Below are 19416 nucleotides of genomic sequence, written 5' to 3' on the forward strand. Positions count from 1 at the left end.
AAAAAAAAAAAAAAAGGCGAGAGGCTGAGGTTCTTTTATCTCTTGTCAGAGTCAGTACAGATTACTATGACGTAATGTCCAATTCATACTTCAGCTTCTCTGCAAAGCTCTTACACGTTACATCTTCAGGGAGATCAGGGTTGTCTTGTTGGTTTCTGCTTTTAACACGTAATTCAAGTTGATTCGAAAGCTGGACTGCATTGCTCTGGACAAGAGAATTAGCTTAACACATACAAAGGTAATGCAACACTGTAAGGGTCAAATAGTAATTAATATAAGGAAGACCACTCTGCATGACTGGGTGGGCATTGTTGGTTAGTGTGGTGGTATGATTATTTAGAGGTTTAGCATTCATTATTCTGGTCCCACTGTCTACAGGTTTAGAAATTGAACACAGTGGTTTTCAAATGTGGGTCTGGTAACCAACAGAGGTCCGTTGAAAGGGGTTTTAAGGGGGTGCTTATGCAAAAAAAGTATTCAATAGAATACTAATAGCCATTTGCTGGAAGTTGGGAACAACTAGGTAAACACGATTTCAACCTAACAATAGACACTTGCTCAGAGGAAATTCCATAAGACAAAATCCCCTCAAACAGGGGTCCGCGGTATAGTGTGCATTTATTGTGGGGGTCCCTGACATGAAAAAGGTTGGTCCTAGCAGAGCAAGCCACCAAGACAGTTTAACATTTTTACAATTTGTGCAAGGGCTTCTCAACTAATCAACACAAAATCCACCTCAAAAGCAATACTCTCTCCAAACTGCAAAATACAGTATAATCCATAGAGATCCCTTTATCTTAGTTTCAGCTACAGACACTTGAAACATGTAGAGAGAGGAACAACTGACAACTGGGCCGGGGTTGGACTGTACTCAGAATGAGACTAACAGCAGCTTCTTCATATCATGCACATGTGCTAAGAATAGAGCCTCCATATAAGGAACTGTGAGAGGTCAGTTGGCATAAACTTGGGGGATGCCATACAGTTACTGTGCAGCGGATTGATGCCTCACTTCCTGTGGGCGGTCATGTGACTGTGAGGGTTTACCCCGGGGCTTTGCAATAGTGGAACAGAAATATAAACACACGCATTCAACCTCTGGAACAACTCATGACCGCCACGGCAAGGCAGCCATGTGATCTTCGCGCCATTTCCACAGCAACGGATAGTGAGCAAGGCCACAGACTCGGCATGCTTGTCCTCACTGGTGTCGGGGCAGGACAAGATAAGGGTTGTTGTTCCACTGCAAGCAAGCATACAGTTAATGATTAATCCAGCACTCCGTGATGTGAACATGTTGTTTCCTCTCACTTTTCTCCCAGGATCTATCAGATTCCCCCTTGTCACTCTGACCCCTTTTCCTTCTTGAGGGTCAGGAAGGAAAACTTAGTACAAATCTTTGACAAGTGAGGAGTGCATGTATAAACCAACTTTTACTATCCTTGTCTTTCTTAGTATGGCTCAAATCCTACAGACAGAAACATAGAAAGTAATGAAGCGCAAGCCTCAACATGCATTAGTGCCTTAGCAGTATTCAGTTTCAGAGAGACAGATGTCTGAGATGGGCTCGAAGGTGGGAGGGGGGTGCTCCTTTCCAGCCACAATCACTCACAGTTGTGCCTCTAAATATAAACTGGCACCCAGGAACCAGATCCAGACAAGACACTGCCCATGGTTGGCACATTATATTTGGATGGAACATGATAATCCTGGTATCCCGCATGCTTGTATGCAGTGAAGGCATGTGTGGGAGTGGCGTGGGGGGTTGGATTTGTCTAAAAATTTGAGCTCTGTTCCTGGAGATGTCAACACTGTGGGGTGTTATGCCCCATGCAGTGATTCAGGCTCCCCCTGTTTCAAAAAGACAACAGGTGCAGGGATGTGGTACCTTCTGTCTGTCCACAGTCACTCACTCCCCAATCTCAGACTGCAGGGATAGCTATGGCCTTTGGAACAAGGCTCCAGGGATGGACTATGATTGGGGAAACACCCTTAATGGAAAACGATTCCATTACCTCCTTGGGCTGAACCGGAATACCAGCTTATCTTAAAACCTGGTGGCATCTGTAGCCGTATGAGTGATATGAGTTGGATGGTTTCGTATGAATACGAATACTGCCTCTCAATATTTTAGCAACGTATGCTGGGGTTGTTTGATTATTTGTTCATATATTATAGATTTATCTATTATTCTTTCACTTAACTGATTAACTGTTCAGTCTATAAAATGCCAGAAAATACTAAAATGTCTATTTTTTTGCTTAATACTTAATGACTATTGCAACATTTCTATTTTAAACACAATTCATTCAAGTCAATTCATTTTTCTGCTGATAATTGATCAATTAAATAATCCATCCAAAGCTATTCGTTATCAGCAATTTTGTATTGTACTTCCACCTTTAGGATAATAACAGCAGTGAAAGGTTCTGATTAGTGATTTTCAGTGAAATTGCATCATTCAATTTCATCCAAGCGCTGACAGTGAAACAAATTAAAGACTCGTGAGCCGTTTGCCAATTGTGACTATTGCGTTAACAGTGCGCCGGAGCAAAACATCGCCTGCTGGAGGAGAACCTTGGTACGGAAATGCAGAGTTTAGAAATCACTCGAACAATCCATACGTCTTTCTCTCTCTTTTCTCTCTCTTTTCTCTCTTTCTCTCTCTCTCTCTCTCTCTCTCTCTCTCTCCATCGCCTGAGTTCAGCAGAGGTAGTGGTGTTCAGGTTCAACTGGATGCTTTACTCACACACACAGTCATTAAAAATGCATTAATCAAAGAGATAAAACAGCATGGGTTGGGAGGAAGGCTTGAAGACAGAAAAGGTCCATGGCTCTTTCTATTTAGTTTATAATAAATTGCAGTTTTGAAGGAATGAGTAAGAACAAATCATTTTATCCCACGAGCTTTGCCCTGCATTTATGCCAAAAGTTTTTTAACCTCCCTTCATTTTTAATAGAAGCACTGGCTAAATGTTCCAGTGGCATTTTCAGGCCATTTACCGCCTCAGCTGCTTGGCTGAGCTCTGCTCGAGAAACCGAACGGCAGCTTCGCTCTTCAGAGCAGCCGCAACCTCAATGTGAGGAGAAGAACAGTGTCGGCTTACACACGGGCCGCTTTAGTCTGGGTTAATTAAGTAGGCCAGCCAACTTACAGTTCACTACAGGCGAGGCAGAGAGGAAGGGCTCTCACCTGTGCCAGGGTTCAGTGCTAACAGAGAAGCATAGGACCTAATTTAGCCATGCTGATGGTCTCAAGAGTTTCCATTCTGACAGCCAGGACAAATCTTGGGCAGTGTGGCCAAACCACAGTCTCTTCCAGAAGGGGTGAAACGGATGGCAATGCCTCCCTGCGTGTGTGTGTTTGAGTTAGTGCTCTTATGCACTCCACGGCCCACACTTATAAGGGCGTGGAAGGGAAATGAGAAGTGAGGTTTGGAATATAACCATGAGTGGGCTGAGAGAAGCAAAGAAAGCATGAAAGAGAAAGACACTGGAAACAAAATGGGACAAAACCAGACAGAAGAAGAATGTGAATTTAAATTAGCTGCTGGAGTTATTAAATGACAAGGAAGCTAGGGCATGGTTGAAAGAGTGTTTTATTGATTCAAAAAAGCACTCCGTTTTGCCATTTGAAAAATTGGGACAACCTCCACCCCCAGCTGGCCAATTTTGAAAAAACTGTTGACATTTGAAAACCACATGTCGCCCTCCCTAAAGGTAGACAACCATCAGAGGCGTAGCATCAGAAGTCTACTGTAGGGTTTCTGGTTTCCCTATGAGAATGACTGATGGTTTACATGACCCATAGAAGAGCAGACATAACGCACAGAACCAACAACGCCACCTTAACATTTGTTCAATAAATGCACAATGTACTGCTAATAGGGATAAAAAAAACACCCTGATAAGTTTATCATGGTGGATTTCCATTATCGGGATAATCATGAATATCCTCACATGGCTAGCTCGCTAATGTACAGATCTATATTGAATTTATTTTGTATTGCCACAAAGGGGATCCTGCATCTTGCCAATCATTCCAAAATCCTAAGCCTGTCACTATGGCTGAAGGCATGGCTAGTTCACAATAAAATTCAACCAGACATAACTAAAAATTAAAGAACTGACTTTTTTTGTGTTTCTTTATTTGTACAAAATTAACTGGACAGGGGTCAGCCTCTAAGGGCTAACTTTCTGACTGTGAATGGTGCTGCAGTCTGTAGAAGGCTTTTAATTTGAAGGTTTATTTAATTTAAAGCTCCTTCTGTGACTACAGTATAAAGTGTAATCCGACAGAGATAGGGAGGCCCCAGTGGGGGAAAATTGGATCATCATGTACTAGAAAGACTGCCTTGGTAATTAGGAGACCAACACCAGTGATGCATTACACAAACACACACATGTGCACACACTAACAAAGTACATGCTTGCAAAAGAGCCTAAAAACCCATAACAGAAACCTCTGTAGCCTGTAGCGCTGTAAGCTAATGCACTTGACACCGGGAACGTGCAGGTCGCGGCAGATTAGCTAGTGAAACCAAGCTCAGAAGGAACCAGAGGGAGGGAGGGAAACAGGGAAGAGAGACAGAGACAGATGGATGAGAGGAGAGAGATATGCCTTCTACAGGAAGAGATAGGGTGAAAAATTGTAGGAATGAGATATGAATGGTGGGAGACGTGGCGAATGAGGCGTGTGGCGGGAGGCGGGAGGCAAAGGCATATAGGGAAAAGAGTGATGGGGGACAGCAGACACCTGAGTTTCACTTTGAATTCCAGTGGGAACTCTCACCTCTCATCAGTTTGTCTCTGTCTCGGTTTCTATTTTTCAACCTGACTAGGTGGCATTAAAAGCCTGCGTCCCGTCTGGCCTGCTGTTTACCCAATCACTGTTCATTAACCTACAGACTGAGGGGCAAGGCAGGGCATTGGCTGGACTGGGACTGGCCATTGCCACCGATACTGTAGATAAGCAGAGGCAGTCTGAACTATCAGCAATAACCCTGAAGAACACAGACAGTGTCAGACAGGTTAACAAAGATAGGGAAGTATGCTTGATTAGCTTTAAAATACTCAGGTTTGGCCTGGTATTGCCTTTTTGACATTTATAGTATGAACTGAACTGGGTTTTGTTTTATAACCACACACATCGGTTCTAATACACAGGTTACACGTTATTCTGCTAATCGACAGTTGGTGGAGGTAACCCAGCAAGAAACATAGCAATGCACCAACAAAGGCAGTAAAGAAGAACACTGCAGGCTAACTAAGATGGACGTACACACAATTGAACACAATTTACCACAAAAAATTCAAACTGGCTTTGCAAATGTTTTATAGGAAGGAAATACACTGAACCCATTTGTTACACCTCAAATAACAGTGAATATAACTTTTGTTTGCTCCCCAAAAAAAGTTCTCAATATGTTTAAAACAAGGTTATTGTTGGTTTGTTTAACGGCATCCCATTGAAACGCACTTTTCACATATTTTGATGCTAGTGTGGTAGGCGTTGGAAATGTTAAAAAGCTTTAAATAGTGGCTTTAAAGGTAAAGAACATATAAAGTATTCTTCCTTTTCCTTGACTCATTCATCCTCATCTCAGGGTAACAAATAACTGCTTGAATTCCCTTCATACTGTACAGTTCATATTCCTTTTTATCGTGTCCCTGATAACATCTGTCCTTCAATCATTCAACAGTGCAAGCTGCTCTGTTCTCAACATATCCGGGCATACAGAAAACACTACCCTGCCCTCTCTGAACAAGACACACAGTAGGAGTATAAAATAAAAACTGTGTGATTTCATCAAATGGTGAACAAAGGTAGCGGATGCTTAGCTAGACATGTAATGAAAAAGGAAAAAACCTTGAGCAGCCTTCTCTGTTCAAGGCTCAGTGTGAGGCAGAGCTGTCAAAGATATCTTGGAGCACAAAGCACTCAAAAGTTTTCATCGACTCGCCTCGCCATCCCATTCAGGCGGTGGAGACCTTGAGCTGAACAGAAACATGAGGACTGGCCAGCCGAGCACAGAGAAGAGAATCAAAGAAAACAAGACAGAGATGGATTGAGAGCAACAGCGGATGTCTGTCAGCTGCCACATACATCTCTACATAACAGGCAGCAGTGGAAGCAAACGTACACTTCATTTGTTAAATATACTGTATGTAATCGCCACCAGCAAAAGTCCGAAGGAGGGAAAGAGGTGGATGTAAGAGGCGGAGGATATTGATGCATATATAGTATAAAATAGATTTTAAACATGCAATGACCTTTAGAGTTCTGCTAAGAAAAGACATGAAAACAGAGAATAACTGACAGACACCTCTTCATGAACTCCCATTCTCTGTCTTCATGCCCTTACATGCAGAGGCGACCAATCATTGGGAGGGCCTCTCCACCTCGACACAAAGAACACAAGCCCAGAGAGAAACAACACACTTGAAGAGGCCAACCTAAACACTCCATATAAACATATGTGATCAATGTAGCAAAGGCCTGAGTTTCTAACTTAAGAGTGATCGTTGTATCGATTTACTACAGCGCACTGTGGCTCTGACCCATGCTTCTCACTGTTGACTGCTTGTTGTGTAGGTGATCTAAAAACTGAAGCCAAGTCTACTTTTTCACTCAGCATAAATCGTTCTGAATCAGAGGTTTGAGAAAAGGTTTTGAGACAAATCTGTGTTGATATACACGTCAGTGTCTGACCAACATCCTCTCCAGGTGATTCAAATGTGTCTGGATTATGACCTTTGTTGCCAGAAGATGTGATCTGGCAATATCAGTATGAGTACTTGCAGTTTCTTGGCCTAGCGTTATTGACTGCATTTCATGCAACAAGCCCTCCACTCTAGCCATGGACAAGGCTACGCAAACAATACTTTTACACAACCAGCAGATTAGTATTCATATTTAATCATGTCTCTGGCCATCTGATGAAACCAACTAGCCAATATTCACTCTGTTTTGGTCTCCACCAACTCATCTCCTGTTTGGTGCTGGGCAGGGATTGTACAGTTGGTTTATTGAGCTTTTTCGCTCAAAACAGCTACAACCTGCTGGAAACAAGGTTGATGTAAGTTTTTTACTATTTAGTTTTTAACTACTGCACATACAATGGCAAATGTATCACACTACTGACTTATTTTTGTGCAGATGCAGATCTAGACACCCTACTAAATAAAGAATTTTAATCATTTTGAGGATTGTGCAGCTTGTCAGAGGCATAGGCTCTCTTGGTGCTTATGTTTATGTTGATTATGTTTGTTTTGGCAACCAGTTGAGTTTTACAACTCCTTCTATCTTGCTTTTAGATAAACTAGCAGATTAATTGCAGACTGTATTCAGCATGGATACTTCCGATTAGAAAATTTCATCCATTTCTCGAGAGTATCTTCCCATGAAAGTTTTTTATCAGATTAAATTATCTCCTTTTCTTGTGCCTACTATTAAACCTCACGTTTCCTCTGTCAATTCTCCACACGCCTCTGTCCTTCTGTCTATCTATCTGCCTGTCTGTCTCTCTGACTCCCTGAATGTGTCCCAGTCACACTGGTAAGTGTTTTGAGCCATGGAAATGTCCCACAGACTCCTGAACTGTGCTCATTCATCCTAAATTTAGCCCACTCTCCTGATCCCTTCTCCATGGCTGTGGGAAACACTGCATACTTTTCCCCCCTCTGCTCCCAGTCCAGTGAGGGCCCGGCCTGGGCCTTTCTGTCAAGTGCCCGATTGTAACTCACAAGAACAGGTCTTGTGTTTGCCGTGTAGGTGTCCTTCCTCTGCCTCTCATCGGGGGCTAAAAAGTATGTTTTCCGCTCTTCTCTCTCTTGCACACACGCCCATAAATAAAATAAAACAGCCCTTTATCCTCGACCTGAAACAATGGGCTACCTCATTCAGTTGAGTTACAGTACATCCACAGAACACCTCAAGGACAAAGAGGCTGAGCTAGTGGCCTGGCTATTCAGCAATTTATCCTCGAGGATGGCATTCCGATAATGCCTTGTGGTCTAGACATATGTTTCCATCAAACCGCCCACTTAGAGGTTGGAGATTCCCAATTCAGTGACCTTACTTTAAGCGCTTTGACCACAGCTACTGTATAATTTTCTGCACTGAACATAAAATGCTATTTGCTGAAATGAGATGCTAGCATCCGTAAAGCTGTTTCCAAAAGAATTGAGTATCAACCTTGAGACGGATTCTCGAAGCACACCAGACTAAAATCGTCTTTTGGTTCTTCAAAGGTACACTAAACACCGAAAAGGGATGTTAGAAAGAATTAGAGAAAATAAAATAAATATTCAGTTGCTGTAGGGAGGCTCATTCGAGGGCAGACTTGGAAAAAGAAAAGAGAGGGTTTGTGTGTGCGCGTGCAGACGGAATACAAACCAAAGGCCCTCGTAAAAAGTGTGAGTCAGAGCGTGTCTTTCTTTCAGATGGTGAGCCATGCCGCAGCTTTAAATATACCAACTTTGCCCAAGGACACCCAGGGCACAATCACCCACTCCTCAGAGGTTCCTAAAGCATGCTTAGAAGGATTCTTTGTAACGAGTGACCCTGAAGAAACCCACAATATCTTTCATTTCTTCCATCTGCATCATCAGTGTCGTCAGCATCAACAGCATGAATCTTAATCACCAACGCCACTAGTATTGCTGTCATCCTCATTACCATAATCGCTTTCATATCTTTCATCACTGTCCTCCCCTGCCTCATTATCACCACCACATCATCATCGTCCTACTCTAACTCCTCATTGCTCCTTTCCTCTCCGGCCCTCGGGCTGACCCGTTCCTCTCCCTGTCCTGGTTTCCTCCCTTTCCTTCTGAGAAGTAACTTGGGCTGGCCTACTTCTGACAGAAGGACACACTGTTTGACTCATTAGTCAGGTCTCGCTGAGACAAAACCACATCAGTGCACAGCAGAGTAGCCAGGAAGAGCAAGTCACATCCTGACAAAGAAGATGAGCTGTTCTTTAGTGGACAAACAGACATGGGTGACACATATATGAGTTGCTGTGGCAGGTATGTGTCTGAACAAGCCTGCCTGTCCTGACTGGCTTCCTTCTTCTCCGGCCTGTAACTGAGGCATGTTGATTGTTCTGGTAAAACTGTCAAAGGGCCAAAAAAAATCAAACATCCGTTCCAGCAGGGCAGCTTCAGCCCCCCAAACAACCATAAGAACTAATTAAAAGCTGATGGCAAAGGATGGCAGAGAGAAAGTACTTTTGCTCCAAAGAAGTGGACAGTGTGAGATCCAATCCACTCTTCACAGAATACAGGTGCATGGACAAAAGGGCTCCCCACAGGGCAATTCTGGCAACATTTTGCATTAATATATTCATTCTATTAGCTGGAAAATTACTTATTTTTCACAGAGGACCACTAAATAGCACGAGTATGGCTCCTATTATTTTTACCATGACACATTCTCTACATCGCTGGCTTCACACTGGCACAAGCACTTTGGAACAGAAGGACTTGTGACTGGGTCCATTAAAAGTCAGAATTCTGTTGGCATAAGGCAAGAATGTGCAAAGCTTTTGATACAGGAAGAGATAAATATATGTTGAATGGTCAATGCTACATCCAGTACATCAGCCAACTCTTCATTTGTGTGTCCAACATCAAAGCATGTAAGTTGTTTTGTCCGTGCCTTCAATGCAGAACACAAACAAAGTCCGTCAAAGCAACCTCAGTGGTCCCTCTCATTCCTGACGTCAGCCCAGAACCAGGGCTAGTATGTTTCCAGTAGCCTGTTCTGGTTATTACTCGGCAACAGTCTTGAAATCCCCAGCTGTCTTTGCCAAATCTTTGGTTAAAGTACATTTCAACAGTTTCAGAGGGGCCATCCATGTTTCTCTCCCCTAGGTTAGCAGGACTGCTGAGCGCAGCAGGGTCCCTGCACCAGATAAATGTTTGGACAGGAGAGGCTCCAGGTTGCTCTGAAAACAATGGGATCAAACGGGACCATCAAAGGCATCTAGCAAGATCAAAGCCTGGCAGAGAGAACTTTACTTTCGGCCCATATACCGGCAGAGATAGAGGATTACTGAGCATTAGAAGGCTGGCCTGTCAGTATTGCCAGTGGTAGTTTTATTCATGAGTGTCACAGTGCAAATGGAAACATCAAAGAACCAGGCGAAGTAAGACGTGAGCGGTAAAGTGCTGGAGGTGATATATTGCAGTGTGCTTTAAAAGGGACATCTGGTAAACCCAGAAATATGTAGCGAGGCATTTTCACAATAAAACTCAGTTCATTTGGCCAAACTTTGGCCATGCGAGCGTCGCTTTCTTTGACTACTCAATAAAGCTCCGACCAAGTTGGGTGACCTTTGCCCCGCGCCATCTGACAAAGCTAACAAAATCAATCTTGCCCCTGCTGACGGAGGGATTTTGTGCCAAGCCATCCATGAACCATTAAGGTTCATTAGTTTCCTCCCAGGCCATTTAACGAGGGGCTGAATATCAGGAGGAAGACACACATCCACTCAGCTCACCTACATCTATGACTTTTCCAGAACGGAGACTGCTTGCTTTTCCATGTTTATTATTCTACCTCTGTCTTTTATTCCACATTGGGAGTAATCATTTGCATGGGGGGGTCTATTTTCCACCTCACACCACCCCACTGGTTATCAATGGGACCTTTCAGAAAGGACCTTTCCTCCACTGATTGAAACATCATTTCCTGCTGGACTAGCACACTGGGGCTATTGAGTCCCCCCTGTAACTCTCTCACTACAGCCTCTTCATATTTACTAGTGACCCAGAAACCTCTGGACCAGTATACATATGGTATCAGCTTGCAGCAAGCCGAAGGTGCAAGGGGCATAAATGCACACAAACATTCTCTCAGTATGGAACAGTCAATCTGAGACACACAGGGCAGGGTTTTCACTGCAACTCCTGCTCCGTTCCAAAATAAATCCGACGAGAGAACTTGACACTTTCAACATGAGAGTTAAGCATCCGAGCCAAGTCAAGAAAAAAGATCTCCTGCATATAGGATTATATTTAAAGAATCCACCAATCAGAGCAGCCTGCACAAGAAAATCTAACGGCGAACCACTATAAAGCATGGTACATTAAATTGACTTCCCTGTGGATTTCTTGCTTGTACTATAAAAAAGGCCTGTCAGCTCCCTGACGTTTTGAGGGTAAGGCAGAGATGAGATGAGAGAGAGGAAGAAGAGGGGAAAAAATGGAGGGGTAGAGCTACAGAGAGGGCAGAGAGAGACAGACGAGGTGTATTGCTGCATCTCTACGAGTCTAAGGGATACAAACCATGTCTCCCCTGCTCCCGGACCAATTACTAACACACACATTGATTCATTGAGGCGACGAGGTGTGGAGAACACGGGCGCAGCAGTGAACAGTCGTGAGGCTTACACATTAATCTATACAAAACAGTGCTGCAAGTTCACAGGGGTTGACATGTTCAAAATACATCAGCGGCAAAGAAATTAGGGAATTCAATACAGGCGCTCCGCATACGGAGTGTGCCGGGGAGTGATGAATGATTACCTGTAGGTCAAAGAATTTGCTGTATCTTCTGTAGATGATGTGGGAGGTGTTGTCAGAATAGGTGACATTGATGAGATATACCTGCCAAGAGAAGAAAGACAGAGAGAAGTTAAAATTTGGGCCAGAAATTGTTTCATTTAAATTTTTAACTAGCTTGTTTTGTCCAACCAACAGGGCTACAGTTACAATGATACAAGTTTGATATTCAAGAATAGCAACTAGCGAATGTCTTGCAACTTTTTCCTGATAAATGACAAATGAATCCATTACAAATAATTTTCTGTCAATCAACCAATTACAAATCTTTTCAGCACTCACTGAAACAACAGATGTTAGTACAATTGATTGTAATAGCAAACACATGTGCTTGTAGTATGAACAAACTCAGTGTCAACATGTTCACACAACCCAAGACCAATTCCTTCAACATGGACGTTCAATGACACACACTCATAAATCTGTCAGTGGTTGATACTTCAGGGTATATATGGTGACATAACCCCTCCTTTGTCAGCACACTGACCTGCTGGCCTTTACCCTTGGCTAAAGCAATGCAGCACTCCTCAAGAGGCCTGATAAGATTGAGACAGAGTCCATTTATCCGTCAAGAGGAGGTAAGTGATGCCGCCATCATCTCTAATCTAATGAAACATAGATAACCAAGGTAACAGATCCAAAGGCCAGGAATCTTTCATCAGAGACGTTAGGAGCAGGTGGGGTCTCTCAACTGCTGATATAGAGATGTTCAGAAAAGGGCTCTGGATGTGAAATTACTCAAGTGGATGAGCTGCATAATATTAGACTACAAAGCTTGCAAAGTGGAAATTACACAGAGTTAGCAATTAATTGGCTACATCTCTAGAATCTCATGTATTTCGATACAACTTTTGAAAGCTTTTATTGTTCTAATACTTTGTCCCGCTCATGGGTGCACAAGGGGCGAGGACACAATATTAGAAACTTTCCTCAATATAATGTCATCCAGTACAACATTAACAGAACTACTGGTCCGAGACATCAAAATGGGTCCTTTGCACTTTCCTGTGAGTGTTTTCTTATGTGGCGCCTTTTCAGCAGGACAACATTGTTTCATTGGGGAAGTAAGATTCGATCACAAGTGGTCTCTCGAGATGCATTCTAATGACAGGTGTGAACTGACGTACTTAGAACTGTCCATTGTGATAGAATCACCCAAGACGCATGTTAATGCCAGATATAAACAGGGCCAAAGATACAATGCATGACCACAAGAGGTCACTCAGGAAAACTGTATTCAAGTGTTCAAACATTTGAGCAGATGTTGTTCTGGTGAGGACAGACTCCAGTTACCATAGAACATGGGTACAAAGAGCTTCACAGAAAATATTTTTTTTTTCCATTAGATTCTACAGATGTACCAGATAACCTGGTAACATTGTTGGAGAGTTATTCTTGACTGGTGTGTGTGAAAAAATGAATTGTATTTAGAATATAAGGGAAAAGCCATCCGTTTTTGCTTATACAAAAGGCATTCATGGTGTTTCCATATATTTCGTACTCACTAAGCACCTAAAGCTGTATACATCTGGCGTGTACTCAATGTACAGCTAAAATTGCCATTATCAAGTGATTTGCAATAAAACAAGATGTTGTCACCCAGCCAAGGCATTCCAGCTAAGTGGCCCAGACACAGCGCAAATACAAATCCACTCAACATCAAGCTGCCGTGAACACAGAAACAACTGACTTTGCCTCATGTATAGCACCAAGATTAAATAAAGGCAATGTGTTCCAAATGTATTCCAGCAGGCTCCATCTTTCTGACTGATCTTAGACTGCCGCTCCAACCCTCTGTACCTGCCAAGAGCCTCCGGAGCAGAGCTGAGATGAATGAGGTCGAGTGAAAGACCCTGACTTTGACGTACGAAGGGCAGCAGCTTGAAACAAAAGAGGTTCCGCAACAAAGCTTAGGGTTAAAAGGCCTTGTTGCTGCTGGAAGGGGCTCAGCTGCTGGCAAGGAGCCAATGCAGTATGTTCACTCCCATGCAAACACAGCTACTGGCATCCAGAAGCTGTGACTGTCACACTACACTGAGAAACTTGTTCTTAGCACGGTAGGGTGTCACCAGAGCGATTAGTTTTGGCATTTATTGCTATGAAAATGTGCACCCCGGGGTTCTGCTGAGTTACAAAATCAAAAAAGTCAAAAACTGGCTTATGCAGCCACAGTCGGATGTATGTTTCCAAGTGTCTCTGTGACTTTTGTAGCTTAACAAGGGCTCATGAGTATAGCAAAGAGCTCCTTTTTTCCCCTCATTAACAGAGCATCTCTTAAATAAAAGAGGCCACATTTCAAAAAAATGAAAGGACACACATGGGAAAGTGAGTTAACTGGGGAATGAGGTGTACTTACATCACGTGCTGCTTCATCCTGGCTTTTAAAGTGAAGTTTAAAATGTATGTAAAGGCTACACTTAGGCTACTGGCACAAATACCAAAAACATCCTTATGCTGCTGGTGCATACCAGTCAACACTGATATCTAAATGACAAGATATGCCTCAGAGTGAATGGAGGGACTGCCCTGGCATTTGTCAAGATCTTTTCAGTGTGTGGTAGTAATATTTATGTGACACTGAGTGTGTTTATAATTAATTAAGCAATTAAGGCTTGTAAAAATGTATTTTTACAAGTTTAAAAAATGGAGGTCAGTCCATCAACATACTATCTCAAAAACGGATTGTTATGAAATTTTATGCACACATTTAAGGCCCCCAGAGGATGAATCCTAATCACTTTTTTGAGTGAATTCTAGCACCACCAACTTACTTGGCTTCACTTATTTAGCAAAATATCTCTACATCTACAAGATGGATTGGCACAAACTTTTGTACAGACATTGATTGTTTACAGTGTATCCTAATGACTGAGATGACCCCCTGACTTTTGTCCTCTGGCACCACCGTGGGATTAACATCTGTGGTTTTGAGTGAAATGTCCTTACGATACGTGTTACTTTTTATTTAGTGCCATCACCAGGTCTAAATTTTCATTTTTCCAAAAAGTCTATGACCAAATACGTGCGGAGCGTGAGCAAGTTGATGTTAGCGTTTAGCTCACTGCTGTGTCCAAGTACCACCTCACAGAGCCTCACTCGAACTATCATTCCTGTATTGCAATTTCTTGCCAATTACTGTTACACATACGCCCATACAGACACACCTGTGATAAACAAGTATCAGATATATATTGACCTGGTCAAGTTATGGGTCTGGCTGTAGAGTATAAGCACACATAAGTGAAAGATCTCTGTGGAACTTACTCCAATTCTACTATGTGGCTCTGTGTGTTTGCTCTGTAAACTCCTCTGACCTCAACGGTATGCCAGAGTACCGTCCTCCCATCATGCCTCAGGGCCACTTGATTCGACACAGAAGCAAATCCGTGCTGAGCTTAGGGTATAAGATAGGAGCCAGACTGGAAGATGTGGACTCAGTAAAAAGATCCAAACCCCAGAAGCAGATGGGTATGTGATGGCAACCGCAGTGGAGAACACAACGAACAACCAATCCATGGTCTGCCCATGCCCAAAATATCAAGCTTAAACTTAATGCCCCCCCATTCCCCAAAATAGACTCCATTCACTCAACACAGCCAGTAAATTATAACAGTCAGGGCTGCTGCCTTTCAAGATAGATGAAGAAACATCCAGGAGTAAACATCTTCTGATTTGCCCGTAATGGAATCTGGTTATTTCATTTTGCATAGTACATGGTGGCTGCCTTTCCTTCACCTTTTCATGAGGAATGGGACACACTCATGCAACAACTAAAATAAGCTGACATGGGCTGACTCAGAGCTCAAGTACATCCAGTCGTGAGTGCTAAGCACAGCCAACATGCCCTCTAACAAGCATTTGTGGAACAAAAAGTCTCCCTATTTTGCAGTTATTACCACTATATGAACATTTAATACATTGTTTATAACACACTGTAATGTAGTTGTATGCAGCCATAGAGGACATTTTAATGTTATTTAATTAACAGTATTTGTCAACACTTATAATTTCTTCTATGAAAACATTTTACATTATTACAACTGTGTTTCACTATATTGTCATTCAGAATCTGTTCATACACCAGCATCCACTTATGGGTGTCCACATATATTAATAAACACTTATATTTGCTCACATCTACATTATAGTGTTTTATAAACCATGTATTAAATGCTTATATACTACGCTTATATTATACTTATATGCTAAATGGGGTGATTAAAGTAAGCCAACAAAAAACTGACTCACTCAAATGTCAGTTAAGAAATAATCTGTCAATTATAGAATTCCATATGGTAAGATGAGCGACTTACACAGCAGCGACAGACAAATTCATTTGCAAGCATAACACTAACAAGTCTCCAATTTATCTTCCATCTTCTTGTGGGGATTTTAGAAGCACAGAAATCAAGATAAAAAGTCAAACACCATTCTTGTGATTGCTGCAAGACATTTTTGCACAGCAGGCATGTCTGGACCAATAAGGCATTGCTGCAATTCAAAATGAGGGTTGAAATTTGGGCGAGGAGGCAACATTAAGGCTCACGTGGAGGAACATGATCTCTTGATTTCTAACACTCAGTTGTTAATAACCTCTCCTACATTTGGAAACAGGAAGGTGGTGGAGACTAAAATGGATATTGCAGGATTAGGAAACTATGAGAAGGCTGCATTACAACTCACTATAGATGACTGTGAAGGGCCTAACTGGAGTAAGTTTGACCAAATGTACAGCTGTTTCAGTGCATCGCTGCTACTGAGAAGGAGCTCAGTAGTAAGTAGTAAGTAGTAAGAGACATCCTACAATCCAGTGAAAAAACAAGTCCTTTCTTGATCACAGATTAGTAGAGTTTTTCTTCAGATTCCACAGCAGTCACATGTCAACACTCCATTTCTGACATGTCAACTTTCTTTTCAAAAGGAGTCTAAAAATTGATTCATAAACAGGGAAAACACAAACGGGGAGGGGGGGGGCAAACAACATAAAGAAAGCTTTGGGGGTTTGAGTGTCCCAGATAGCAAGAAAAGACCTTGTACATCTGTTATTCCCACGGAGGAAGCGGGACTTGAAAACAAAAGTTTTATTCATGCTCAGAAGCAAAGAAAAAAAACATGATTTCTTACGACAGGACAAATTGGACCTCTGATTATTTCATCATGTTCTTCTACAACAGCTATGAATATTCATGTCAAGTTTACAGCTTACTTATTTTTTGCCTCTGACTTCCCTGAAGGAATCATTTCTCTACTAACATTATCATAATTCAATAGGAGAAAGTGTAGATAGTATACGAATAGAGAGAATAACTTACAGTTTCGGAGGGAAGCCAGGACCCAGTCTCACAGTTTGCAAGTAAAGAAGGCAAAAGACTGCAGTGCTTGGTGGGGCAGAGACTGTGGGCCTAGCCACTAAATGCAGTGAACCCCGCCTAAACTACTATATTTAAAGTAACCTATAAAACAGACACACATCATACTTTCAGACCATGAAAGCGAAGGATCTGACTACAAAAAGTCAGGTTGGAAAATTTCTCTTTGTATGAGTCTTTCCACATGGAACCACAACCGGCCTAAATATACTCATTTGTCTAATACAGTCCGTTATTGTTTCAGTTTGGCCACAGAGGTTAACAAATGACAATAAAGCCTGACAAATTCTTCTAAGCAAAATCCTCACAGCAAAGCCAACAAAACTGGAGGACAATTCCATTCAGAGGCTTTGGCAGGGGGTCTTTGGAAATCCCGTAAAGACAGTTTTTGTGTCCGCTGCCAAAACAGTGCCCTTTATTAACCACACACAAGGCCGACGCCTCGACTTTCCTTAACTGTGGTCACTTCCACTTTGAAACGGTCCGATCACTCCTTCTTTGCCTTTGTGGTGGGGGCACAGGAAAGGCCGATTGGCGGGTGCTGAGGAAAAGTGTCGATTCAGCAGGCACATCCTGTGATACCAAAGAACAATCTTAAAGTGACTGTATATCAGATCCCAACAAAGTTAAAAGACAGACAAGGTCATGTACTCATGTAAACAACTTCATAAGCTGGATTCCAGTTAACTGCATTTTACAATTGACGTCTGGCTATAAGCACTTTGATATGTGAATTTCAAAGCAACATGAGACAACTAACAGACCTCCACAGAGGCCCCAGCTGTGAACAAATAATATTACACAATAACATATGCCACATAACGATAAACTGAATCAGCAGAGGAACAGGGGTAGAATACAGCTTTCTATATATCAGAGCTGTTTTAAAGTCTTTTGGTGCAAGTCAAGTGTCGAGTAATTCAAGACCAGTCCAATTCAGTAGTCAAGTCAGTGGAAGTCTCAGGGCAAATCCAATTCACGAGTCTTCATCTAGCGGCAACCTCCGTGGCTGGCAAATTAAGCCAAAACAAAGTAACAGAAACTGCAGTTCCTCTAACCGCCACATGAGGCTGGCTCCTGAAGGGATCAATCTCCATAAGGCCCCATATTAAAATGGCCAACTTTACAGCAGAAATAAACGTGTTTACAGCCTGGTACAAAAAACTGTTTTGGTCTCTATAGCTGACTTACTTGTTGATGTGACTGTACGGGGTAGAATTTTTATATATCTCTCCTGTTTAAATTATATTAAGGCTTAATTAAAGGTATGCATAATTAAGTGCATGGCCACTTTCCGTAACAAGTAGGTGCCGTCACAGGTCAGTCAAGATGCAAGCTTTTCATGTCTCTGAATGCTGAACATTACCTTTCAAAGCTTTTACATTACTTTCAATGCATAGGCCTAATAATTAAATACATTATGTGAGGTGTGTGGCTGTGCAATGCCTGCCCATCACTATAACAAATAGTTCCTATAAGATTTTACTAGGTCAAAGTTGAGACTTTTTTGGATGAAGTCTTTAGGAACGCAAGTCCACATTTTTCTGGCTTAAATCTGGATTTGTTGCTCTTTATGGCCACTTGGGGGCAGTGGAAAAATTTGTTGACACAATATTGACATATTATCACTAAGCTGATATGGGGATTATGTTAGCAAACAGTTGCCTCCAACAGTCATTAGCATTCCTTTTGAGTCGTGTCTGTGTCCACCTGGCAAATACAACTCTAATATTCACTCTGCTTTTAGCTCTGTTGCACTTTCCACCAACTCCTGAGGGAAATTTTAGGGGGCGGTTGGTTTAGCTGCTAAATGATAGACTATGTTCACTATCTAGTCCTTAACTTGTTTCTGTCTATAGTTTGGTGCTGGGCAATTAGCATATATTTATATATATTTATTAGAGTATACTTCTAACAACAACCACCCACTACTGCTGTGGCTGTTGCTAAAACAAGGTTGACGAGGGCTGTAAGAGCAAACCAAAACAGTAAAAGTTACAGACCGTAAAACCAAAACAACGACCTAAAAGACACTAAAACACTCCATAGAGCTGAAGGGAACTGCAGAGTCGGGTAAGCGACACATTACAAGTCATTTGATTGATTGTTAATATAAAAATATTGATTAGATCAGCTTTAACAGACAAAGAATAAAAGCGAAACAATCTCTTGTAACCTCTGAAAGGATCTGTTATTTTGATTCATTTTTTATTATGGGATACTCTGCCGTTGCATCATGGGAATTGTAGGATCTGGTGATTTTGGAGCCAGACCCATATTGGGGACTGAAAGTTGGAATATCCCTTGCACAAATTTTGACAAGTCTGTCTAGTGAGCCCCCCAACCTTATGTAAGGACAATACTAAATCAGGGTAGTCCTTTAAGGCCAGGACAAACCAACCCGATTATCGGCCGTCGGACGTCGTCGGACAGGTGGGCGAGGTCGGTGGCTCGAGTCGGTCCGGTGTGTCCCGTG

At 42.2% G+C, this 19416-nt stretch overlaps 1 protein-coding gene across 4 annotated transcripts in view; it reads right to left on the bottom strand.

Moving 5' to 3' along the window:
* The window catches only part of sh3pxd2aa (SH3 and PX domains 2Aa), a 99596-nt gene that overhangs the window by 73550 nt on the left and 6630 nt on the right, over positions 1-19416 (bottom strand). For all 4 annotated transcript variants that reach the window (XM_035659780.1, XM_035659778.1, XM_035659779.1 and 1 more), the window contains exon 2: positions 11536-11616. In XM_035659780.1, coding sequence (XP_035515673.1) covers positions 11536-11616 — 81 coding nt within the window. The remainder of the gene's footprint in view (positions 1-11535; positions 11617-19416) is intronic.

The sequence above is a fragment of the Morone saxatilis genome, unplaced genomic scaffold (genome assembly GCF_004916995.1).
Source record: "Morone saxatilis isolate NCDOM2014 unplaced genomic scaffold, NCSU_SB_2.0 Contig17, whole genome shotgun sequence".
Classification (NCBI taxonomy): domain Eukaryota; kingdom Metazoa; phylum Chordata; class Actinopteri; family Moronidae; genus Morone; species Morone saxatilis.